A 25,947-nucleotide genomic window follows, 5' to 3' on the forward strand; every position below is an offset into this window, starting at 1 on the left:
CCCCAGGCTTTCCACTATGCCAGCACCTTTCTCTAGCCTTCCCTCCTCTTGCCCATAGCTAGTGCCATGATTCTCCACTCAATTCTCCTCCATCCATTCCCACTCTGAGCAACTGGAGACCATGTCTCTGCCTCCCTTGCTGGACCAGCCTTTTCTCTTCTCTTTCCAGAGCTCTGCTTATTTCTTCTGCAAAGCTTAGAATATCCTTGCTTTTTTGTTCATTATTGCCCCGCTCCACAATAATATGAGTTCTGTTACAGGAGGTACCCGTCCCTGACACAGTGCCGGCCATATGTGGTGAGATACATAGATTGACTAAGTGGGAAGTTGTTTACTGGTTTTAATAGCTCCTTTTGATTGGTTTTTGATTAGGAGTGGGAGCTGTTGATTTGTTTGCTTGGTTGGTTTTTATTTTTTATTTTTTTCTCTGCCATGGGTCATTGGATACTTACAACATTTTTTGCAGGCCATACAGAATGATCAGTACAGCCTTCGACAGCCCACGAGCAGCATAAGGGAAGCATGTGTGTACTATGTGATTCCGTTGGTTATCTACGCTCTGTAGGCTAGATACTCCCCACGCTGGATGATAATTTATCTCTTTGGACTGAAGGATTTTGAAGATCTCTGGTCCTAAGAACCAAGCCAATGTGGGTTCTCCATCTTCCCACCTAGGACTGTTGCTCAGCTTTAGATTGAAAAGGTAGAAATAAAAGCATAAAAACCTGGCAGCATGGAGGTGTCTCAAGACGAACAGCACTGTGGTTGTAGAAGAAGAACAGCAGTGCACATTTCCTGAGTAATTAAATTAGTTTTGTGTCATTCTCGGGTTTGTTCTCAATGCCACTGTTTATCTGTCTTAGGTGATCTATTTAAAGAAGACACCGGAAGAAGCCTACCGAGCGCTGCTTTCAGGCTCTAACCCCCCCTACCTTCCATTCAGGTACGACTCCTCATGGCCCTGGCTTTGGCTTGGCTCCAGAGCTCATGGTGTGAGAATTGGGTTATGGGATTTTTAGCTGCTTGAAGACTGACCATGTGTTATGTTATAAGGGATGAGCGGAGATAGTACAACCCACAGCCCAGGTCAAATAGGCCAGATGCTAGTTTTCATTCATTTTGCAGATTTCCTTTGCTAGCTAGTAAGACTAAGATAACTTTGTCCTTTTAGGAGAAGCTGAGAATCTAGACTACGATCACTTAGGTTCCTCCCAGGGGGCACCTCTGGCTGCCACCTCCCCACTGCAATATTGGAAAAGAATGTTGTGCATGTTTCACCTCCAGAAGCTCTTCAAAAATCTGGACTCCATTAGAGAAAGGGGTTGGGAATGTGGCTTCGTGGTAGAATGCTTGCCTAGCATGCGTGAAGCCCTGGGTTCCATTCCTCAGTACCACATAAAATAGAAAAAGCCAGAAATGGCACTGTGGCTCAAATGGTAGAGTGTTCTCCTTGAGCAAAAGAAGCACAAAGGCAGAGCCCAGGCCTTGAGTTCAAGCCCCAGAACTGGCAAAAAAAAAAAAAAAAATGTAGAGGGAATATGTATCTGTATCAAAGTTCCCACAGCTGTGCTGGGCTTGCCTCAGTGGTTAGGCATTTGCCTAGCAGGCTCTGGGTTTCGTCTGTAGTATGCAAAGCCAAACCAAACCAAACCAAACAACACAACTTCCCCAGACAACCCCTGCAAGCCCTGCAGTAACATACACAGTCATCGGATAGAACTGTGAATAATTCTAGTATTTTTTCCCTTTTGCTGCTTGGTGTGTCCAAATCTATGAGCATGTGTATGGCTTATTGTTACCATTACCATCGTGACCAGCATGACAGAAAGGAAGGGGGAGGAAGAGAAGGAAGGAGGGAGGAGGAGCTGGAGGAGGAGGACTCTTTGCTAGTCTGTCTCCCATTACACAGAAGCGTTTCCAGCAAATGAATAAAGGAAGACAAAGGAATGGGTCACAGGAGGGAGAGAGCTAGGGATGAGGTGGGGAGGAAGGGCCAAGGGAGAAGGCCATACCTAGAAGGCTTGATCTTCCCAGGGAGATCCAGGGTTAAGACTGAGATTCCCCAAGCAGTCTCCAAATAATTAGCCAATTAGCCGCTGACTGGAAAGATTCCATAAAGGAGAATTTTCAGGAAGTTTAAAGTTTTTAAAACTATCCTCTTCCAGTTATTCTAATGACTTCAATAATTTCAAAGCCTTCTATAAAGTGCACTTCTATTTTGGCATAAAAACTAATAATGACAATAGCAGCAGCCCAGTCTCAGTTTCTTGTTTTTGTTTTGTATGTGTGTGTGTGTGTGTGTGTGTGTGTGTGTGTGTGTGTGTGTGTGGTGGTACCAGTTCTGTAACTTGAACTCAGAGCCTGGAGGCTGTCCCTGTCCCTGAGCTTTTTTGCTTAGGGCTAGTTCTCTACCACGGGAGCCATACCCGTGTCTCTAAAAAGTTTTAAGATTTTCCTAGGATTCATTAAGGTAATGTATAAATCTCCGTGCCTGGCATAGTACTAAGGTTATGCTTTTCTCCATACAAAATGTTATTGTTATTGTTAATATGAAGTCAAGATTATCCATAGTAAGCACAAATTTATATAATTACTTATGTAGGCAAAAAAGAGGCCATAAGAAGGACACACAGTTGGGGATACATTTTCTTTGTGTGTTGGTACAAGTCTTGGCAGCTTGAACTCTAAGCCTGGGCACTGTTCTTAAGCATTTTTGCTCAAGGTTAATGCTCTACCACTTGAGCCACTGAACCAATTCTGGTTCTTTGGTGGGTAAATAAAGAGAAGACTCTTTAGAATTTGGATGAGTAACCCCCAAATGACTAGTTTTTCCTTTATATTGAATTAATCACTACTGAGGTGTTGCTTGAGGTTGTTTACTCTTGCCCATTCTGTTTTATTCTGAGTTATAATAAAACACCAGTGTGGATGAAAAAAAAAAAAGAGGCCATTAAATGATTAAGTTGAACAAAGTAAAGGAAAGGGATATATTTCAGTTTCGGTTTCATTAGTCAGATGAACTTTGATCTTTTCTTTCTTTCATTTCTTTAGTTCCTTTTTTTTTGGTGCTGTACAGAGACTTGAACTCTGAGTTTTATTCTTGCTTGCCTTTCTCCCCTCAGGGTTGGTGCTCTACCACTTGAACACCAGTTCCACTTAAAGTTTTTAGCTGGTTGATTGGAGTGGGAGTTTCACAGTCTTTTCTGCCTTGTTTGGCTTTGAACCCCGATCCTCCAGGTATCAATCTCTTAAATAGCGTTCAGCCGTGAGCCACTGGTATCTGGCTAGATAGCATTTTTGTCTTCAGTGTCTATATTTCTGGCTATATTTACAGTCATCTAGTGGAATTTATTGTTTAATTTTTAAAGAATGAGGGTTTTTGGAGTTGTGGTTGGTATGTGATCTTCACTCAAATGCCCATATTCCCATATATCTGGCTATTGTATCTTTCTAATTACGGGATTTAATGGAGACTTGTAAGGATATATAATGACATTCCTCACGATTTATGTTTAGCAAATATTTATGTGAGCACTCTCCTCATTTTTTTTTCTAAGGAAGCCTGGTAGATTCTTTGCCTACAATCCCCTATTACATTTTTTTTGTGTGCCAGTCCTGGGACTTGAACTCAGGGCCTGAGCACTCTCCTTGGGCTTTCTCAAGGCTAGTGCCCTAATACTTGAGCCATGGCACCACTTCCCTGGCCCTTTTTTGCACATGTGGTACCGAGGAATCAAACCCAGGGCTTCATGTATGCTAGACAAGCACTCTACCACTAGGCCACAGGCATGGCCCCCCTATTACATTTTATGTATTACAGTGTTTCATACACCATTAAGCATCATCTTGTTATAATTAATTGTTTACATGTCTTCTTCTCTTGAGGGCTGAGATTGGGTTATTTGCTGTTCGAGTCCCAAGGGAATAAATACATGCATTTGTCGCTTTTTCATTTCTTTTTTTTTTCTATTTTAACCACTGCCATGGGCCTAAGGATCTAAGGATAATTAGGAAACTTAGTATTGAGTATGGGGAACTAAAGAAGTTGATCTGCCTTTTTTAAAATTCCTTTTTTTTTTTTTTTGCCAGTCCTGGGGCTTGAGCTCAGGACCTGAGCACTGTCCGGACTTTCTCAAGGCAAGAGCTCTACCACTGGAGCCACAGCACCACTTCCAGCTTTTTCTATGTGTTGCACCAAGGAATTGAACCCGGGTCTTTGTGCATGCTGGGCAAGCACTCTACCACTAGTTCAAACTCCTGGCCTACATTCCTTTTTCTTTCTTTCTTTCTATTTTTTTTTTTTTTTTGCCGGGCTTGGGCTTGGGCTCAGGGTCTGAGCACTGTCCTTGGACTTTCTCAAGGCTAGAGCTCTACCACTTGAGCCTCAGCACCACTTCCAGCTTTTTTCTATGTATGTGGTACCGAGGAATCGAACCCGGGTATTCGTGCATGCTAGGCAAGCACTCTACCACTAGGCCAAACTCGCAGCCCCTTTCTTTCTATTTTTTGAGTTATATTTAAACTGTGTGTGTGTCTTGGAGTTTGAACTTTGGACCTGGGCTTTGTCCCTTTTGTGTTCAAGGGTGCCACCAAAATTCCATTCTCTGGTTTTTGATAGATTACTGGAGATAAGAGTCTCATGGACCTTTCCTGTCCTGGATGGCTTTGAATCTTTGATGCTCAGATCTCAGCCTCTAGCTGAGATCTAGTGTCTCAGCTAGGATTACAGGTGTAAGCCACTAGTACTTGGCTTATATTTAGAACTCTAGTTTTCTATTAACCTATAAAAGTACACTAATTTAATAATAAATTTAATTTAATAAAAAGCTACACACATAAATTGTATAGCTTTGCTGTCTATTCTTTGGATATTGGGGTTTGAACTCAGGGCCTCATATTTGCTTGGCTTTCTTGGTTGGCTATTGTTCTATTATTTGAGTCACACTTCCAGCATGACCCTTCCTGATTAGCTGGAGATAGAGTCTCTTGGTCTTTTCTGCACTGGTTTGGCTTAGAACCCTGGTCCTCTGATTTCAATCTCCCAAGTAGTTCGGATTACAGGTGTGAACCACTGGAACTCTTGATTAAATTAAGAAAAGTTAACGCTAGTGATAAGTGTATTTCTGCTTTGGTATGATTCTCGAGGAGTGTTGCGATGTTATTTTTTGTAAGTCTTGGGGATGTTCCACCGTTTGTCTCAGAAACTGTGCTCTTGCTTGCACAAATAGCCAGTATAGTTATGCACAATGACTGTAGCTGAAAACTAGAAGAAAGGGAGACTTTTCATCTATTTTCATTCTCTGAGACCATCCGTTCTCAGTGCTGGCTTGGCAGCTGGCCTTTGCAGGAACAAGGGCCTTTCAGTTCTGGGGCTCTCAGCCTAGCATGAATTAGCAACCCTGGGAAGGATCCTTTGAGGTCCTTCCCTTTAGCATACTACCAAATTTAGTGTATAAATTGCTGCCTGTTTCAAGTCCCACAGAATCAGTGGCTCTAGATAGAATCTCTGAATGTTTTCATGGCTGTCAACAGTTTTCAAATCTACATTCTTGTTTTGTTTGTTTTTGTGGGGTCATGGGGCTTGAACTCTAGGCCTGGGTGATGTCCCTGAGCTCTTCAGCTCAAGGCTACTGCCCTACCCCTGAGCCACAGCCCAACTTCCCATTTTCTAGCGGTTAATTGGAGATGAGAGTCTCAAGTTCAAAGCCTGGGCTGGCTTTGAACCATGATCCTCAGATCTCAGCCTCCTGAGTAGTGAGGATTACAGGCGTGAGCCACGGTGCTCCCCTAACAAATCTACATTCTCTAGTGTACATAAAAGAGTGTTGGTGAAAATTCAGTTTCACAAGATGCTGCAAGTTCACTGTTCCATTGCACAACTCTTCTTTGAGATCTTCTTGGTGCTTTCTAATTCATTTGATTCCTCTTTCCTTTATTGGTTTTTATGCGCTAGCTTGGTAAGTGATTTGGTGTTAGTAATAATCTTTAAATCTGCCCAAACTTAATTTTTTTTTAGCATACAAAAATTAAAGGAGAATAAAACTATGCAGACCTTATAACCTTTCAGGGCCCCAAAGTTGAAGACATATGCATAAATACAGCATGGGAAAGCTGTGGACGACGGTATCCAGTTGGGCTGATATCCTATCCAATAGAATAAAACTGATGGATGCCATAGGCTATCTCTAGTTGTTAGTGGTGTTTTTGTTTGCTTGTTCTTTAGACTCTTATAGGAGAGGTGCAGGGATGTAATTCTGTATAGTCATTATTATTATGGTTACTACTTTAACTTTGGAGAAGAGGGTCTAACTTTTCCAAGAAAATGTGGCAAACCTTGGGAAGTCATAAAAATTACAGGTGTCTGGTTGGTACTGCCAGAAATGCTGATGTAATTAATTGATTTAAGGTGAAGGCTGGGCATTGGATTTTCAGTTTTTGGCAGTACTAGGGTGTGAACTTAAGCTTGTTAGGTAAGCACTTTACCACTAGATCGGGCCTCCAGTTCTTGAATGTTGGATTTATTTTTAACTATCTATTTGAATATATGAATAAATGGCTAAGGTAGACAACTGATCTATAGGATATTCTGTGGGATAGAGGAAATAAGTGTATCACTATCCTGGAGATTTATCAAGCATATTCCTATTTATGAAAGATTTTAAATTTTTTTTTTTTGCCAGTCCTGGGCTTGAGCTCAGGGCCTGAGCACTGTCCTTGGACTTTCTCAAGGCTAGAGCTCTACCTCTTGAGCCACAGCACCACTTCTGGCTTTTTCTATGTATGTGGTCCCAAGGAATCGAACCCAAGTCTTCATGCATGCTAGGCAAGCACTCTTACCAGTAGGCCAAACTCCTGGCCCCTTTGGTTGTTTTTGAATGATGAAATAATCTGCATAATTTTGTTTAGCCCACCATTTCCTGGATCCTACTCGTCTCCTCTTCACTGCTGTTCTTGTCTGTTCTGAAAGCTGCAGACATATTTCCTGATTCACACCTGTCGGGGGAAATTGATCTCTTGGGATCAGAATAATCTGCTGACATTTGTGGAACTGTTTTTGCATTCTTTCCTGAAGGTGATGGAAATAAGTGGCTTATCAAATGGTGGTGATTTATTTAACGTGAACAGGAATATCCATGTTTTCTTTCAGAGTAGATGTGAGGCCAGACAGTCTTCGTTAATGAATGATCCACGAACATTCATGGCGTTTACTTTCAAAAATGGCCACCCCACTCTTTGTGTGTAGGGAGGTGTTTGTTGTGTTTTGGGGATGCCGTAGTGATAGTCCAGTTGCTGAGCTGTGCAGCTGAGCATTAATGGGAAATCTCAAAAGCAATTATTCTAGATCTTCTGGCATGCCAGAACTTGTCTTTTAAGAAAGGCTCTAAAGCGTCAATCACTTAGAACTTGGCATGAGGCTGCCTTCTTTCTTCTAAAGCACAGTAAACATATATGAGTTGATGTTAGGTGTCATTATGAAATATATATTTTTTCAATAAGTCATCTACACATAGGGATGTTGTTAACTCAAATATGGCGTTGTGATTTTTTTTTTTTTGCCAAAGTTTGCTTGGCATTTAATGTTGTGTTATTTCAAAAAGTAAGATCTTTTTATTATTTCCTTGAGTTTTAAGGATGAACAAATGCAGTCATGGTACTCAATAGACACTATGAAACTTATGGGCAGGAGGGACAGAAGGGGAAAAGTGGGGGAACATGAAGGAAAGGATGACATTGTCCAAAAAGAAACGTTCTCATTGCCTCACTACCGCAATTGTAATCGCTCTGTACAACACCTTAATAATAACATTGCATTCCAAAATGTGAAGCAACAGCTTTTATGATTTTTTTTTCATGCTCAGTGGACCCACTGCTTCTCAATGATATTTTCTGGCAGGGTGTGGGAGATGGGGAGAGTCAGTGGTCACGTGGATCGTATGTGGAAGAGAATTCACACGGAGTAGTGAGAATGTGTCAGTTTCCTGTACCTGTCTAACCCATTCCAGGCTGTTGAATTTGTTTTCCACATTCTGTTTTCCACAGGTGTGTGTATGGGAGGGGGGTGTATTCTAATTGGTTTAAGCACCATTCTACAGGGAACAGAAACAAGTGTTAGCAATCTCTGTGACCCACTGAGGTTAGGTATAGCTACTCTGTTTTTCTGTCAACTGGGCAATGCTGTAATAATGTATACTATGAAGAATACTTTTTTTTCTGAAAGTGCTACATTTATGGATTTAGGTTAGTGGTACCAAAGTTTTGATTGTCAGTGCCCAACTTTTTGTATCCTTTATGATATATTTCTAGTAGCCAGCTTCCTCTGCTTCTCTGATGGGTAAAGTTTAGATGGTTTAGTTTTTCAGTTGACAAAAGATGGTTTGGGATAAAATTTCAACCAATTATCATTATGGCCATTTAAAGACAATTTACCATTGTAATAATAATAATAATAATAATTATTATTATTATTATTATTATGCCAGTCCTGGGCTTGGGCTCAAGGCCTGAGCACTTTTTTTTTTGTGGGTTATGGGGCTTGAACTCAGCCTGGGCACTGTCCCTGAGCTTTTCAGCTCAAGGCTACCGCACTACCCTTGAGCCAAGCCCCACTTCCCGTTTTCTAGAGGTTAATTGAAGATAAGAGTCTCAGGTCCTTTTGTGCCGTGGCTGGCTTTGAACCTTGATCATCAGATCTGAGCCTCCTGAGTAGCTAGGATTACAGGCAGGAGCTACTATGCCTGGCTGTTCTTGGATTTTCTCAAGGCTACAGCTCTACTACTTGAGCCACAGCCCCACGTCTGGTTTTTTTCTACACGTGTGGTACCGAGGAATCAAACCCAGCTCTTCATGCATGCTAGGCAAGCACTCTGCCATTAGGCCAAACTCCTGGGCCCCATTATTATTATTTTTAAACAAAAATTGCTGTGGTTAGATGGGTGTCCAATTGATGTACATCAGAACCTAGACTGTGGCTTGTACTTTGTTTTTCTGCCATTGTAGTTAGTTCTAGGTAGATTCTAACCTGCTGATTTTATGTAACCTTTGAAGCCATGACCTAAAATTGAATTTTTACATCACTTTGTTTCTTTAGATAAGTAAAATGGTGAGTGTGTAGCCTGATCTGTAAGGCAGGAGAATTCTGTGTAGTTTTTTGCTTTGTTAGGTCCTGATCACGAATGGCTTTGGTCCTGACCCATAAAGGTATTTGGTTTTTGTTCTTTCAGGAGTTGGCTTTCTTCTTTCCACAACTCTCATAATACACAGTTTAATCTTGTAGGCCTAAAAAAAATATAAGCAAGCAACATTTTCTTTTTCCTATAGTTGTTACACATAAGCAGTAGATTTTTGGGGGGACTAGAAGTTGTGAAAAATTCTGTAAATGATTTGAGAGACATAATCTGGGTTCCAAGTATTATATTACATAGTCTACGAACGAACTGTTGAGTATATGCTAAAATCAGTCAAGTCCAAAAGTGAGATAGGTTGTAACTTTTAGCTATACACACATTGGATTTTACAAGGTTTAAGCCCAAAGGTGGATGTGAAATCTTTATAATTATGTTGGGTATGTGCTAAAATGATAATTTTCTGGATATATTAGATTAAACAAATATAGTATTAAAATATATTTTATTAATATATGGTAATAGGAAAACTATATATGGCTATCTTGTGACAAATATCCTGTTATTGGAAAACGATGGGCTAGATTATTATGTGCTATTAGATGTCATTTAGGGTTTAAGAGTTCTTAAAATGTTTATCTGTTTGTATTGAAGTATCAGTAGCTGAAGTTGGTCAGTAGCAAATAGGTGTTCAGGCCAATCTGAATGAATCTGGTACTGATGAATGATGATTTATTCATTCACCCATTCATTCAGCAACTTCTCCAACATAGCTGTGTGCCCAACATGGCATTGTTCTGTGGGCACACACACAAGCCACGTAGGTCACAACCTGCTGATTGTGGCAATGGGGCTCAGCTCTGTGCCTACACTTCACCTTTGAGGGCCTTTCCAACCTATTTCTCCCCAAATATTTGAATATCTCCAACTCTAGAGAATGTATTTATTTATTTTTGCTGGTCCTGGGGCTTGAACTCAGGGCCTGGGTGCTGTCTTTGAGTTTCTTTTACTGAAGGCTAGTATGCTAACACTTGAGTTATATCACCACTTTTGGCTCTTTCTCAGTAATTTATTGGCGATAAAAGTCTCCCGGACTTTCCTGCTCAGTCTGGCTTTGAATAGTGATCCTTAGATCTCAGCCTTTTGATAACTAGGGTGATGTTGCCCGAACAGAGAGGTTTTTTTTGTGGTTTGTTTGTTTGTTTTTAATCAAGGGACCTTTTACAGAGAATCATGGGACTCCAAATGTAGATGACAGTTATTCCAAATCTTTGCCAGTTTCATCTTATTCTTTAGTGTAGTCTCCACATTACAGGTACTGTGCTGCTTCTCCATTCTTCATTCTCAGTAATGTCATGGCCACAATTCTTCCTTTACTGTTTATTGTAAATATGCCTTTTCATTTCTGGTTTCATTATCTCATCATTCACATTTACAAGGTTGCTCCATTCTGTGCGATTTCTTAGTTTATTAGATTATAAACAGTGGTGTGATGCCAAACCAGCTTTATAAATAGAAACTATTTGCTTATTCTTGGGGTGTAAACACTGCTGTCAGTTGTTGACTTGGGCTTTTTGAATATTTAATAATCTGTTCTTGAGCTGAGCACTTAGGACACCAGAGAATCAGGTCCTTTTGTTTCATTATCTAATTGTTGATGGTGCCTCTCATTTTTCCTTTCTGTGAAATACAAAACCAAAATAAAAATACCGATTATTCTATTTCAAATATTCATTCATTCAGTTTTTATTCAGTAACTATTTCTTGATAGTGACCTCTTCCCAAGATGATATCTATGTGGAGTTTTATCAGGAGTTAGTGGTCCAATTGACTGTGATACCAAACGTCAAGTGTAGAGAGACAGCCTCCCTGGGGTGAGTGAAGTTTAGATGGTAAAGCTGGAGGCTGAGCTGAACTTGTATTGGAATGTATATAGACAGCTGTCGGCTATACCATTACCCTTTTGCACTGGGGGGTTAGAGACGCATGATTTATTCTTCATCAGAGATATATGGCTAGAAACATGGAGTGTTTAGGGACTTACCTTATCTCTTGAATGAAGAGCACTTTTGTGCTTCCCAGTTCTATTTTGTTTTTACTTTCTGGTAGAACTGGGGTTTGAACTCCTAGACTGGTACTCTACCATTTGAGCCACATCTCTCCAGCCCTATTTATCTTTAGTTATTTTTTTTTAATTTTTATTTTTTTTGACAGTTGTGGGCTTGAGCTCAGGGCCTGAGCTCAAAACTAGTGCTCTACCACTTGAGCCACAGCACCACTTCTAGCTTTTTTCTATGTGTGTGGTACTGAGGAATCGAGCCCGGGTCTTCATGCATGTTAGGCAAGCACTCTACCACTAGGCCAAACTCCCGGGCATCTTTAGTTATTTCAGAGAGAGGATCTTGTATCTGATACTGGCATGCCTGAGTTTGAGATCTGCCTATTTTTAGGCTTCTGGTTGAGCTTACAAGCAGGTACCATCACATCATGCTTCCTTCCAGAGAGTTGGAGTCTCATAGACTTTTCTGCTGGGAGTGGCGCGGAACTTTGATCCTTCCATTCTCAGGCTCCCAGATAGCTTGGCCATCATTGGATTTAGCTATGAGTTGAGAAGGCAGTGGTGGAGAGAGGGTTGGAGCCTCAAAACCAGATCCTCCCATTCGTAACCTTCCGAGTAACTAGGATTACGGGCATGAGCCACAGTGCTCAGGTGTGCGCTTGCCAGCTTCACAGAATAATGTTATGCATATTATGCGCAGGCACATTATCATTGCAGATGAGGACAAGAGCTGTAGTTTGTCCAGGCAAGAAAAGGTTTGCACACTTCCTTCCCTCTTGTAGGAGAAAGTTGAAAAACACATGTCCCCATAGTGAACATATGAATAGAAGGGTAAACCACTAAACAATTCAGAACTTTTTGTAACACATTATAGTGATTGAAATCCTAATAGTTCTCTGTAGTCTCTGTGTATTCGCGTGCACGTGCGTGCGTGCGTGCATGCGTGTGTGTGTGTGTGTGTGTGTGTGTGTGTGTGTGCGCGTGCGTGTGTGCCAGGGCTTGGATTTAGGGCCTGGATACTCTCCTTAATTTTTTTTTTCCTCAAGGCTAGTTCTCTGCCACTTGAACTATAGCTTTCCTTCTGATTTTTCACTGATTAAAAAGTCTCATGGGCTTTTCCTGATGGGGGTGCCTTTGAACTGCAATCTTTCAGATCTGAGCCTCTTGAGTAGCTGTGATTACAGGCATGAGCTACCCAGCAGCCCAGCTTCTGGGTATCCTTTTTTAAATACCTGAGGTTAGCCAGTGTATTTGATGCCATGTGAAAAATGAAGAGAAAAATTACCTTGAAGAAATCACTGCTTTATTCAGTTAATACTTTGCCCAAAGCCAGTGCCCATGGCTTATGACTGTAATCTTAGCTGCTCAATAGGCGGTTCAAAGCCAGCCCAGATAGGAAAGTCCATGAGACTCTTATCTCCAGTTAACCACCAGAAGAAGTGGTGTAGTGTTTCTAAGTAGTAGAGTGGTAGCCTTGAGTGAAAGAGCATGGGGACAGAGCCCAGGCCCCAAGACTGACCAAAAAGAAAACAAACAAACTCTGCCAGAGAGAAGAGAAGGAAATGATCTTAAGACAGCTGAAGGGATTTGGGATCCATGCAAAACAAACAGCTCTTCCTACTACTGAGACTTGAGACATTAGGCTACTTGAGTTAACAAACATAACAATAAGATATTGTAGAAGCCAGATGCAGCTCACAGTGGCTCATGCCTATAATCTTAGCTACTCAGGCGGCTGAGATCTGAGGATCGTGGTTTAAAGCCAGCCCCGGCACTGAAGAACGTGAGGCTCTTACTTCCAAATAATCACTAAAAAATGGGAAATGGGGCTATGGTTCAAGGGATAGGGTGGTAGTCTTGAGCTGAAGAGTTCAGGGACATTGCCCAGGCCCAGAGTTCAAGTCCATGATCCAGCAAAAAAAAAAAAAAATGTAGAAAATTTTCTGTGAGCTTGCAGATTCATGCCATATTTTGTGCCAGGTAAGAAGGAGACATTGGCGGGTGTTAAAGCCTTTGCTCCTCTCCTCTCATCTTAAGTGGTTTCTAGATTGGGACAGAGCATCCAAACAGGAACACTTGGATGTAATTTCAAACTGTAGTTAAGACCAAAGAGGAGGGAAAAAGTTTGGAGACCTGATCTAGTCAGTGTGCGGCTAGAGATCTCCAGAGAGTCCTGATTTTTGTTTGAGATCTGAAGCAGGAGTAGAGGAGGCGAAAGAGGAGAAGGAGGAATTGGAGGAGGAGAGGGGGGTGGGGAGGACTACCTGGGCAAAGGTTGGTAGTAAGAATGGGGATTCACAGACAGGTTTTGTGACCTGAGGAGCTCAGTGAAGGGGATGTGCCCAGAGGATGAGGGAAGGAGGAGGAATGAGGAAGTTGCAGAAGGGGTAGGAGGGTGGTAAGTAGCACAGGGCCCTGTGGTTGGTTCGGTTCCTTTTTTTTTTTTTTTGCCAGTACTGGGGCTTGGATTCAGGACCTGAGTGCTGTCCCTTAGCTTTTTCACTCAAGGTTGGCACTCTACCACTTGAACTATTCTCTCATTTGTGGCTTTTTGCTGGTTAATTGGAGATGGAGGTTTTGCTTGGACTGATTTTGAACCTTCTTCACGTAGCTGGCTGGTAACCCACAGTGCCTGGCTGAGTGGAGGTTTTGAACTTTATCTTCAGAACAATGGGAAATCTATGTGAGATTTGCTTTCTTTTTCTTCATTTTTCTCCCTTTTTCTTCTAAGTATCTCTCTGACTGCAATAGAGAAAATGTATTAGAAAGAGTATGGATGGATGTAGAAAAGGGGTTCCACCGAAAAGCCAAAAGTGGCAGTATGGTTCAAGTAGTAGAGTGCTCCTTGAGCAAGAAAACCTCAGGGACAGTGCCCAGGCCCTGAGTTCAAGCCCCAAGACTGGCGTGTGTGCACGTGCATTCATATATATGCACACAGATATTATCTATAATATGCAGATATATGTATTACTTCTTCAAAATTATTAGTTATCAGACCTGCTACTAGCCCTTGGAGACCTCTTAGGGTATGGGATTGAAATCAAAGCCTGGGCCTTGTGTACACAAGGCAAGCCCTGTATCCATGAACTATACTTCCAGCCCCTGTTATGTATTCATTTTAAAGCTCATGTTGGAGTATTAGAAATTGCCTCTATATTTGGATAACTCTAATGAAATGTAATTGACTCCATTTGCTGCTAATCCTATGTATTTAATTTTATGCCTTTAAAGACATAATGAGAATATAGGGCCCATAGCAATGAGAATATGGGCCTGTAAGCCTTTATCAGTCTGGATCTGTGGTTCAAGGATTTTGAACCCCTGCTTTAAAGAGACAGGTGCCATTTAAAGCTACCGTTTATGGTGGGTTTCTGTTTTTCCTGGTTATAATCCTTAAAATTTGTTTCTTTACAAGATAGTTGAAAAAAAAGACTTTGTTTTCTCTGGCTATGAGTTCAGAAAGTACTGAAAACAGAAACAACAACAAAAAACCCCACTACAATTCCCTGTGAAACCAGGCTTCAGTACCTGAAATCAGCTCTCCTGTTTACTTAGGTTAGCTTTGAGGTTTCCAGACTTGGGTTGCACTGCTGTGGAACTGTTGTGCTAACTCATTTGTTTTTCCTTTAGCTTCTCTTCTCAGGATGCTGAAACTTAGAGGTGATGAACTTGAACTTTAATTCCTGGCTTTAGTAGCCCCAGATTCAAGTTGCCTCAGATGGGTTGTGATATAAAACTTGGTTTTTTGTTAATTCTATGTGACAGCTCTTGAAAGGTTGTGTTGGCCCATGGGACATCTTTTGGGTGCTTTTTCCAGAGGGTGCCCTTGGACCAGCCTTTCTGGTAGCATCTCATTTTGTCAAGGCCTGACAGCTCTGTTTCTTGGGTCAGTAGTGGGGCCTGGCAGAGGGGTGGGAAGACTAGAGGTCAAGTTTCCTGCCTTGGACACCTTGGAACAGGGCTAGTGTAAAGTTCCAGTGCCAGTTTTTGCTTAACTGATCTGAACTTGATACTCAGTTTTATGTTGCCGAAAGCAGGCCTTCTAAGTGGCTCTAAAAATGTCAAGAAAAAAGCCTTGAGTTTTGGTACTGTAGGTTTCTTTCTCCCTCCCTCCCCCACATTTTATTTTTGCTCCCAATCATTCTGAAAACACTTCCTGGTGCATTAGAAGGGTACTTGATCTCAATAACTCTGAGATGATTATTGAAAGTCATGACCACATTTTATCTTTTTTGTTTGTTTGTTTTCTTTAGTAGATGAGAAAGAACATCTAATGCCTGAAAACAGCTGCTAGATTCTGATACCTTTCCATGTTTGCATATTGATCATGTTCTTGCCAAGATGCTTGTCATAGTGAATGCCTTACTTAATGAAGCAACTTAATTCGTAAGAGTTGTCCTTAACAGTTCAGTGTCATGTATGAAAGACTGGACTTTTTTCCCCCCATGTAATCCAATGTCCAGTGGAATTTAGTAATCATCATTGACTTCATTTCACAGGTGAGGAAACCAGAACTTGTAGAGGTGAATTAATTGCTCAAATTCATGGCCCATATACCAAGCCAGTGTGATTCTAGGACTCGAGCGATTGAATCTCCTTTCCTGTCAGATCCAATCTGCCTATTGGATCTAAGCAGTTTCAGAAGTGCCTCTGTTTTCAGGCAGAACTAGTGAGTAGGCTCCGGGTTGCCTGAGTTTCCTCTATCACTAGCAGTGAAGCCAAGCCAGCATGTCTCTGCCTGACCCCATGTTTATCATCTGAATACTCTGAATTCAGGCTTTTAATGCTGTTTATTTATGTTTATAGGGATGCTTCCTTTGGAAATTGCACTTACAATCTCACCATCCTCGACTGCTTACAAGGTATCAGAAAGGTAATCACAATTCTCCTCGCTGCCTTTGGCCTACTTTAGTTTGAAAAGGGTTGACCTCAACATTATTGTTGTCAGAAAGAAGAGAGGGAGTTAGTAAGCCAAAGCTTAACTTCCTGACATATAATAGATTTGTAAAGTGCAGTTGGCCTGTTAGTTTCTATGAGGGCTTCTGATGGAAGATTAATTTGGAAAACACCAACAGCAACAAATCTGCATCTGCCTATACTAAACCTTTGCAGGCAACCCTTCCCTAAAACTTGGTCATGAATTCCCTAGACAGTACAGTAGAACAGCTAGCTATTTACACACAGCACCTTTCTATCATATTTGGTATTATAAGTTTTCTCAAGTTGATATAAAGTACTTGGGAAAGGTGTGTGGGTTATATAAAAGAGCTGCACCCCAGATCTTGGTATCTGTGGAAGGTTCTGGAATGGACCCCCACAGATAGGGAGGAACAACTATACAGACAACAGGGCAAACTGGGGAGAGGGAGTGGGAGAGACTGCCCTTCTCATTTTAGCTGTTTGTGTTCATGGACCTGCTGTGTCTGTCATCCATTTAGCTTCATTATCAGGCTGGATCTTGGTGTGGGAGAGGCAGGAAATTATCTCAGCTACTGGTCTCTGCTTGATTCTACCCCAGACTGACTGAATCATAAACTCTGGAGGTGGGAGGCTGTAGTGTTGTGTTTGAACAGTCTCTCCAGGTGATCTGACGCATGCTAACAATTAGCTAGACCTCTTTAGTTATTTTAGATAGGAAATGGAAAAGTTAACTCAAAAGACTTTTGCAACGTATTTAATTTATAAGCTGAGAAATGGTCCAAGCTAAATTGTAATTCCCATGGGGATTTGAGTCCACCATTCCTCCTTGAACACACAGCTAGTAACTATAATTAGTCAACAAATAGATGTTACATCACCCATTGCATTGATAATTGCACTAATTTGGTATCAGCATTGATCTCTGGCTCAAATTTCTTTTCTTTGGTGCTATGCAAAACCAATTTTGATCTGTTTTAAGAAAGTGAGTTCATGTGCCTTTTTGATTTTGGTATTTCAAATTGAAAGATTTTTTTTTTAATCTCTAAAATTTTCAGAGTTTAAAAATATTTTAGCTCACTCCTGCAAACAGAAACGCACTTCCAGTAATATCAGTTAAGAGCTTTTATGAAGAGGTTATTCAACATATAGCTCATAATTGTAGGATTTAGATGACATGCCTGAGGGGAAAAGTAATTTATTTATTTATTTATTGTTACCATTTTTATTATTTTACTGTTATTACTGTTATTATTATCTTATATTTCCTTCTAACTGACATAGGCTGTTTTTATTATAACACTTTGGAAACAGAGAGTTCCCACTGGAATATCTCTGCCCGTTATTTTGGTAACTGATTGCTTGATACAGAGATTTATAACATCCTGTTGTACAGGAAAAATGTGACTTTATTTGTGAATACAGATTCTCTAATCTTGTTTCATCAAATGTTGGGGTCTACTCAAATACTGATGAGGTTTTGTCCGATGAGGGTCTGATATGTTGTTTAATATCTATGCAACTGAGATATATTGGCTTATTGTGGCTATTTTTGTGACAATGAGTTTGTTCTGAAAACTTGTATGGAGCTTGGCCACATTTTGCCTTCTAAGGGAAATAATTTTCTGACTTTGATATGATGACATGGTCATAGATGTAGTTATGTGTCACGTGTACATGCACAGACATACATAGCACAGCTTAAAAATAAAGAGAAAGGCCGGGCATGGTAGCTTATGCCTGTAATCTTAGCTGCTCAGGAGGCTGAGATCTAAGGATCAAGGTTCAAAGGCAGCCTGGACACTAAAGAACATGAGACTCTTATCTCCAATTAATCACTAGAAAACAGGAAGTGGTGCTATGGCTCAAGGGATACGGCAATAACCTTGAGCCGAAGAGCTCAGGGACAGAGTTCAAGTCCCATGACCCACAAATTTCTTTTTGGTTCCTAAAGTTAAGGTAGCTTGAATATTGTTTCACATTTCTTTTTTTTTTTTTTTTTTTTTTGCCAGTCATGGGCTTGAGCTCAGGGCATGAGCACTGTCCTTGGACTTTCTCAAGGGTAGAGCTCTGCCACTTGAGCCTCAACACCACTTCCGGCTTTTTTCTATGTATGTGGTACCGAGGAATCGAACCCGGGTCTTCATGCATGCTAGGCAAGCACTTTTAACCACTAGGCCAAACTCCCGGCCCTTGTTTCACATTTCTTTATCTTTTAAATAACCAGGTTTTCTTTGCAAAAGGCTTGATAATGGAATGTTAGCATCTTCACCAGTGTAAGGGCGGAATAATAACAATCCTGAAACAGAATATTCAACTCAAAGAGGGCAGTGTAAATCTTTTTGAGGAGTTTTTGTAAATTGTTAAATATAATATATGATGGAATTTTTTCTATTTTTTTATATTTCCTTAGTTTGATGGCCACTAATTTAACTTCAGGCTTTTTTTTTTTTTTTTTTTTTTTTTTGCCAGTCCTGGGCTTGAGCACAGGGCCTGAGCACTGTCCTTGGACTTTCTCAAGGCTAGAGGTCTACCTCTTGAGCCTCAGCACCACTTCCAGCTTTTTCTGTGTATGTGGTGCTAAGGAATCAAACCCAAGTCTTTGTGCATGTTTGGCAAGCACTCTAACACCAAGCCAAACTCCTGGCCCTAACTTTAGGCTTTTTTGGCATATGGTGATACAGGTAGTCTGAGCTTGGAGGAAGACTCTTGGACATGTCAGTTTTTATTAGGTGAATGAGGACATTTTAAGAAGTTGAATTTGTTTTCATGATGACAATAAATTCTGTTTTAAGATTTACCTGATTATTAAATAACTTAATTTTTGAAAGCTAAGAACTTTTTATGAATCTTTAAGTGCACAATTCCAAAAATTGCAACTCAGATACCTACAAGCTGTATTAAATGGTTTTATTTTCAGTTTTACGGCAGAGAACACTGATTAGTATATGCAAAGAAAGGCCCACATCTATTTCTTTTGTTTTGGTTTTAAATCCTGATTCAGGTGTTTCTGAGTGACATATCTCAAATGTTAGGGAGTGGGGTGTCAGAACTAGTTATCTGGCCTTCTATTTTGTCCATTGCTTAAGTTTGTCCTATTGTCAAAACTGTCTCCTCCCAAAAATGTTGTGGCACATGCTCATGCATAAAATGTTAAAATAAGTGCATCCTTGTATTTGTATTTGTTTTCAACATTGTCAAGGTGCTATGGGAAATTAAAATAACTAAATTAGGAAAAATAAAATTCTTAAAAATTAAAAAATAACAAAATTTAAAAAATAAAGAGAAAGGAAGGGAAGTAGACAGCTCAGAGCCTATTTTTTTCTTACTGTCTTTTCTGGGGGGCTGTATATGGATGGCCTGAGTTCCTTTCTTGAGAATCATTTTCTAGTGAAGAATTCTAGAAAGGATGAGTAGATATTAGCTTAATGTGAAGAGAAAAGACTAATTCTAATTCTGCTTTTAGGGATTACAGCATGGATTTTTTGACTTTGAGACATTTGATGTGGATGAATATGAACATTATGAGGTTTGTACATTTGAAGTTTTTGCAACATTTAATAACATGTTGGTTAACTATTTGGTCATCTAACACTTGGGTATTAGCAAATTTGTGGCTATTAAATAAAAACATTCATGCAGTTATCTATTTATTTATTTATTTTAGTTTCTGTTTTTGAGCCCAGAATTCACTAAACCTTTAATTTGAAAAATGCCTTTTCTCTATATATTCTCTTATCAACCTTTTTTTTTTTTTTTTGGTTTGTTTGTTTTTATTTTGGTGCCTATCTAGAGGGTTGAACTCAGGGCCTGGATAGGCACCACTGCTTTCTTGAGCTTTCATGTTTAAGAGTAACACTCTACCACTTGAACCACAGCTCTACTTTCTGGCTTTGTGGTAGTTAATTGGAGGTAAGAATCTCACAGACTATCTTGCCTTTGCTGGCTGGCTTCAAGCCCTGATCCTCAGATCTCAGCCTCCTGAGTAGCCAGGATTACAGGCGTGAGCCACCAGGGCCAGCTTTTCACACCAAACCTTTTTTTGACAGTCACTTCATGCTTTTAGTTTAGAAGAAAAAATAACTTCCAGGTGTAGTTTAGTAGTGAATTGTAAGTCACTTTTATTTTATTTTGTTTTTTGGTAATACTGGAGTTGAACTCATGATTGCTAGGCAAACCTTCTATCACTTGAGCCATACCTTCTGCCCTTTTAAGCTTCATATATATATATATATATATATATATATTTTTTTTTTTTTTTTTTGCCAGTCCTGGCTTGGACTCAGAACCTGAGCACTGTCCTTGGGTTCTTCTTCTCAAGGCTAGAGCTCTACCACTTGAGCCACAACACCACTTCCAGCCTTTTCTATATATGTGGTACCAAGGAATTGAACCTGGGTCTTCGTGCATGCTAGGCAAACACTCTATCACTAGGCCAAACTCCCAGCCCTTTAACTATATTTTTGGATAGGGTTGCAGTTTTGCCTGGGCTGGTCTTGTATTTTTTGATTGCTGCTTCCTGAGTAGCTGAGTTTGCAGACAGGAGCCATTGTACCTGTGCCTTTTATTATTATTATTATGATTTTTTTTTTTTGCCAGTCCTGGGCTTGAGCTCAGGGCCTGAGCACTGTCCTTGGGTTTTCTCAAGGTTAGAGCTCTATCACTTGAGCCTCAGCACCATTTCTGGCTTTTTTCTATGTATGTGGTAGCGAGGAATTGAACCCAGGTCTTTATGCATGCTAGGCATGCACTTTACCACTAGGCCAAACTCCTGGCCCTTATTTTAAAAGTCGTATTTTCTTTCAAACAAACCTGTATTTGTGCCTTTGAATGCTTTTTTTTTTTTTTTTCATGGAGCTTGAACTCTGGGCCTGGGCACTGGCCCTGAGCTCTTCAGCTCAAGGCTACCACTCTACCCCTTGAGTCACAGCCCCATTTCCTGTTTTCTAGTGGTTAATTGGAGATAAGAGTCTCATGTTCTTTAGTTCCTGGCTGGCCTTGAACCGTGATCCACAGATCTTAGCCTCCTGAGTAGCTTGGATTACAGGCGTGAGCCACAGCACCCGGCCTTTGAATGCTTTGGACTATATGCATTTTACTGTGAAATATGGTTGAATGTATTTGGAAGAGTTGGTTGAATCTTTTTTGCCTCACTATCAGGAAGCTTTTAAATAATATTCTGTGTGCTCAGAGATGTGATAGTGTATTTAAGCCCTGGCTGCCTTTAATTTCATTTCTTCATAGGTAGGGTGGGAAACTTTGCTGAGACATGCTGCCCTTTTCCAGGACATCAGAATGGCCTTGGCAAAAGAGTATTGCTGTACTAGAAAGTGATTTTGAAACTGAGTATTCAGACCTTATATCCAAAGTCCAGGAGTCCCATTCACATGGCAGATACCACCCAGATACCAAATGAAAGGAGATTCATTACATGATATCAGCAGGAAGACAGTGCTTCAGCATGTCTTCAACCATTGTCAGGGGACAGAGACATCTGTCTTAGGTTAAACGGGAAGAATTGGGGAGCAAGAGGTTAGAAAAAGTACACCTACTTAAGACAGTCCCATGTCGGAGGCAGGTTTAGAGCCAGGCAGAGGTGACCCCACGTGGTCTCAGGATTGGTCAGGTGGGGTGAGGATCACCCACAGCTGACAGGTGGTCTGATCCTTCCTGGGTTCCAAGATGGCAGCAAACTGATTGTAAGAGATTGGCTCAGGACAAAGGACATAGATACAAGTGTCCACATTATTATTATTAATTATTCCATCATATTATGATTTCAAATTTAAGTCCTTCTGGGCCTCCTCACTGACTGAATGGAAATGCAAACCTCAAACCCAGCAGTGTTTTGCTGTGCTTTCCCCCCCTAACCTTCAACCTTGCCTGTTCCCACTCCTTTCTCACCTCTGCATCTTGTAGTTTCCAAGAAGGCAGCACAGCTGGCCTGTTGCAGAGCCTGGGGACAGGCTCTTGCTCCCTCCTCCTGCCTTCCAGCCCTTCTCTCCACCTCCCACCCCCCACTCTATGCACATTAAGTCATGTCTGGAAGATCATCACATGCAGTGTTGCATGATTGCTGTTTGCATGACTGCATTTTCTGTGTACTGTATGGGTACTTGGGGGCAGCAAGTGCTCTACTCATGTCCTTAGGAGTAGGTAACTGGAAGCGTAGCACACTCATTGAGGGAAGTCTGTGTGCTTCTAGAATGAACTAATGAATAGTTATAAAATCACAGAGTTGAAGATAACTCAGGTGATTTCTTTTCAATAGAAAGTGACTAAGAGTTATTCGGAATCCATTCTGATTTTTGCAGGAACCCTCGTGGGGTGGGGGTGGGGAACACATTTTACTGGATTAGACGTTGCTTTGGAATGATGTTGCTTTCTCTCATTATTAGCTAATCTAGGCTGCCAGAGTGACTAACAAAGAAAAGTCTGGCTGGGCGCTGGTGGCTCAGGCCTAGAATCCTAGCTGGGCAGGAGGCTGAGTTTCTTGGAGGATTGTGGTTTGAACCCAGCCTAGGCCAAAAAGTTCATGAGACTCTCGTCTCTAATTAACCATCAAAAAGCTGTGGCTCAAGTCCTAGAGCACTGGTCTTGATCACAAAAGCTCAGGGAGGTCGGGTGTCAGTGGCTCTTGCCTGTAATTCTAGCTACTGAGGAGGCTAAGATTTGAAGATCCCAGTTCAAAGCCAGCCTGGGCATGAAAGTCTGTGAGATTCTTATCTCCAGTTAACCACCAGAAAACTGGAAGTGGCCCTGTGGTTCAAAGTGATAGAGTGCTACCCTCGAGCTGAAGTGCTCAGAAACAGTGCTCAAGCCCAGAGTTCTAGAGTCCAAGCCCCATGACCAACCAACCAAACAAACAAAAAAAAGCTCAGGGGCAGGAGCAGGTCCCCTGCACTGAAGTCAAGCTCCTAGTTGTTTGCAACATAAATTGCTCGTTTTTGTCATCTAGGGCCAGGTCTTTGTGTCAATGGCGTTTACTATGTGAATGAGAGCCACCTTCAGGGTTAATGATGCTTTTGATTGTGTAAAGTGTCACACTGACCTGTTTGGGCAGACAACTGATTTCTGTCTTAGAGCATATACCTTGAAGACCAGTAAAGTTTGTTAGGTCTCTCACTGGACACCTGATGTACGATGTGTCAGAGCTTTGCTTTGGATTTAAATTTGCAGAGCAATGGAAATTTGTAGGACTTCCATTTGCAGAATGTCATCTGGGCACTGCTTGTTCCAGTGGCTTCTCGTGGGCATGGGCTGTGACCTGGAAAACATGCACACTGTTTGCACTGGATTGTGAATTCCAGCCACAGTCCTGGGGTGCAGCAGGCCCCCAGAATGTAGTCATGGAGGCACGTCCTCCCTCCTAGAGTGTTTACACGCCTGTGCCTCCCCCGTGACTAGGAGAAAGATTAGAAGCATTGCCCTGAAGCCATCTGGTAGATTTTTCACGCGCTTCTTTCTGCAGCTGCCTCAGTTGTTTGCACATCTGCCCATCAGTGTGCTACTTAAAGACTGTGTTGGTTATGTCTATAACATAATTTGAGGTCTACCCTGTCCCAAGCAATCCCCCCTGCACTTTCTTGAATTATTGTATAGTCCCTGTGTATTCTCTTGCCTCAAGCCTCTTTTGAGAAGAACCCCAGAATGAATTCTGTTCTTACCTCCACCATTACAATTCTACTGGAACTTCTTCTCTTGCCAACACAAATTTTCTTAACAGTTGAGGTTGTCTCCTGAATTCCCATGCAGCCATTCACTCCTTTTGGACACATAGTTTTCTTTTCCTAACTTTGTAAGGTGCTATGGCTTGCATTTTCTTCCTCTCTTCTCTGGCCATCTTTCTCCATCTGCTTTACCTGTCCTTTCTCTCTCTGCCCTCCCCTGATACTCCGTAGTTCTTTTGTTCCTCTCTCTCTCTCTCTCTCTCTCTCTCTCTCTCTCTCTCTCTCTCTCTCTCTCTCTCTCCCTCTCTCCCTTTCTCCCTCCCCCCTCCCCTCTCTGTTCTGGGGCATGAACTCAGGGATCTGGGCATTGTACTTGAGCTTCTTTTGCTCAAGGCTAGTAGAGCCATAGCTCCACTTCTGGCATTTTTTCTTGGGGGGGGGGGTAGTTTATTGGCAATCAGAGTCTCATGGTCTTCCCTGCCTAGGCTGGATTTGAACCGTAATCTTCCTATCTCAGTCTCCTGAGTAGCTAGGATTACAGGCATGGGCCACCTACTTCCTGGCTACTCTGCTGCTCTGCAGGGCCTCATGTTATCTAGCTGTACACACTTTTGCCCTTAAATGGCATCGAAAACTTGGGCTTGAGTTTTGCTCCTTGCCTTGCCTGTGTTTTAGGATTACTGAGTGCCCTGAGCGTCGCACTCCTACCACTCCCACCCTGCCCCGTGGCCTCTCTCCCTCTTCCTGCTCACAGAGGCCAAGTGCTTTCCTCCTCCACGACATCTGGCTCAGAAGTAGATCTAAATTAATAATCTAGACTTTGGTAATTATTTAAAGCCAAAGGATGTGGAAACTTAATTTAAACTCAAACAATCCAAATATTGACTTTACTCGAAGGCAATAAAGTGCCTGTCTTTATAGCACATTTGAATTTATGTAATAGAGCCCAACTCCCTTGGCTTTCATTAATTGGTTTCCAAGTTAGAAATATATAAGGAATGCACTTTTAAAGTAAATAGTACAAAACACGTAGCCTGGTGCTGGAGGTTCGCTCCTGTAGTCCTCGTTCCTTGGGAGGTTGAAATCTGAGAATCACAGTTTGAAGCCAGCCTGGGCAGGAAAGTTCATAAGGATACGGTCTCTAGTTAATCACCAAAAAGCTGGAAGTGGAGCTATGGTTCAAGTGGTAGAGTTCGACAGCACCAAGGCCCTGAGTTCAAGCTCCAACACTAGTACACGACCCTCCTCCCCCCACCATTTATGCCTCATATATACTTGCCTGGTGGAATTCAGCCAAGATTAATGGATAAAACTGAGATGACAGTACCAGCCAGTTGATGGATTAAATGAGCTGCATGGGGAACAGTGGAGCCTTATAGTCGAGTTCTCACTTGCACTAATTATGGGTCGTGTATTACTGTTAGGTATCATTCTCACTTATCTACAACTCCATTAAATGCGGTTTGTTTCATGTATGATATCAAGTCACAATCCTCGATATATAATAAAGCTTTAGCCAGTGTTTGAGTGACTGTTGAATTGGCCTTCTAAGTTGCTTATCCAACTTGTCAGAAAAAAACCCCGAAAAACAAACCAAACCTGTTAAGAGAAGGAATCGATCTGAAAACATTTGATCCATTGACTTGTCAACCTTAAGGGCTATGTTTTCTAGCTCTGTGTGTGTGTGTGTGTGTGCGTGCGTGCGTGTGTGTGTGTGTGTGTGTGTGTGTGTGTGTGTGTGTGTGTGGTGTCGTCTGTTCCTTGCTTGAACTCAGGGCCTGGTCCTGAGTGTTCAAGACTCTACCTCTTGAGCCACAGCTCCACTTGCAGCTTTTCGGTGGGTCATTGAAGATGAGTGTCATGGGATTTTCCTGCCCTGGCTGGCTTCCAATCTCTACCCTCAGGTGTCAGCCTTCTGAGTAGGTAGGATTACAGATGTGCGCCTCCAGTGGCTGGCCAGCTCTTCCATTTTACTGCAGGATTATTACAATCTCAAGTAGTCCCAATACTTTTTAGTATTTGGACTGAAAGATGTATTTGTGAGCAGCACGACAGAGGTGCAGATAGATGAGGCTCTTAGAATTGTGAAAATTGCTTTTAAGTCCAATTGTATTTTTAAAGGTGCTGGGGGAGCTAGCTATTCAAGAAAAATAGGCCAAATCTTTTGTGGACGGAAGAA

General features: G+C 41.4%; 1 protein-coding gene across 4 annotated transcripts in view; it reads left to right on the forward strand.

Annotated features, from left to right (window-relative positions):
* Positions 1–25,947, forward strand: part of Cdc14a (cell division cycle 14A) — a 152,396-nt gene that overhangs the window by 58,047 nt on the left and 68,402 nt on the right. For 3 of the 4 annotated variants that reach the window (XR_016535909.1, XM_090334273.1, XM_090334272.1), the window contains exons 5-7: positions 864–943; positions 15,988–16,054; positions 19,565–19,627. Coding sequence is in view for 3 of the 4 variants with exons in the window: in XM_090334273.1 (XP_090190399.1) it covers positions 864–943; positions 15,988–16,054; positions 19,565–19,627 (210 nt within the window). In the remaining variant the exon portion in view is untranslated. The remainder of the gene's footprint in view (positions 1–863; positions 944–15,987; positions 16,055–19,564; positions 19,628–25,947) is intronic. The other variant, XM_090334274.1, reaches the window with a different exon arrangement.

Source organism: Megascapheus bottae, chromosome 6 (genome assembly GCF_031878675.1).
Source record: "Megascapheus bottae isolate mThoBot1 chromosome 6, mThoBot2.hap1, whole genome shotgun sequence".
In the NCBI taxonomy this organism is placed as follows: Eukaryota; Metazoa; Chordata; class Mammalia; order Rodentia; family Geomyidae; genus Megascapheus; species Megascapheus bottae.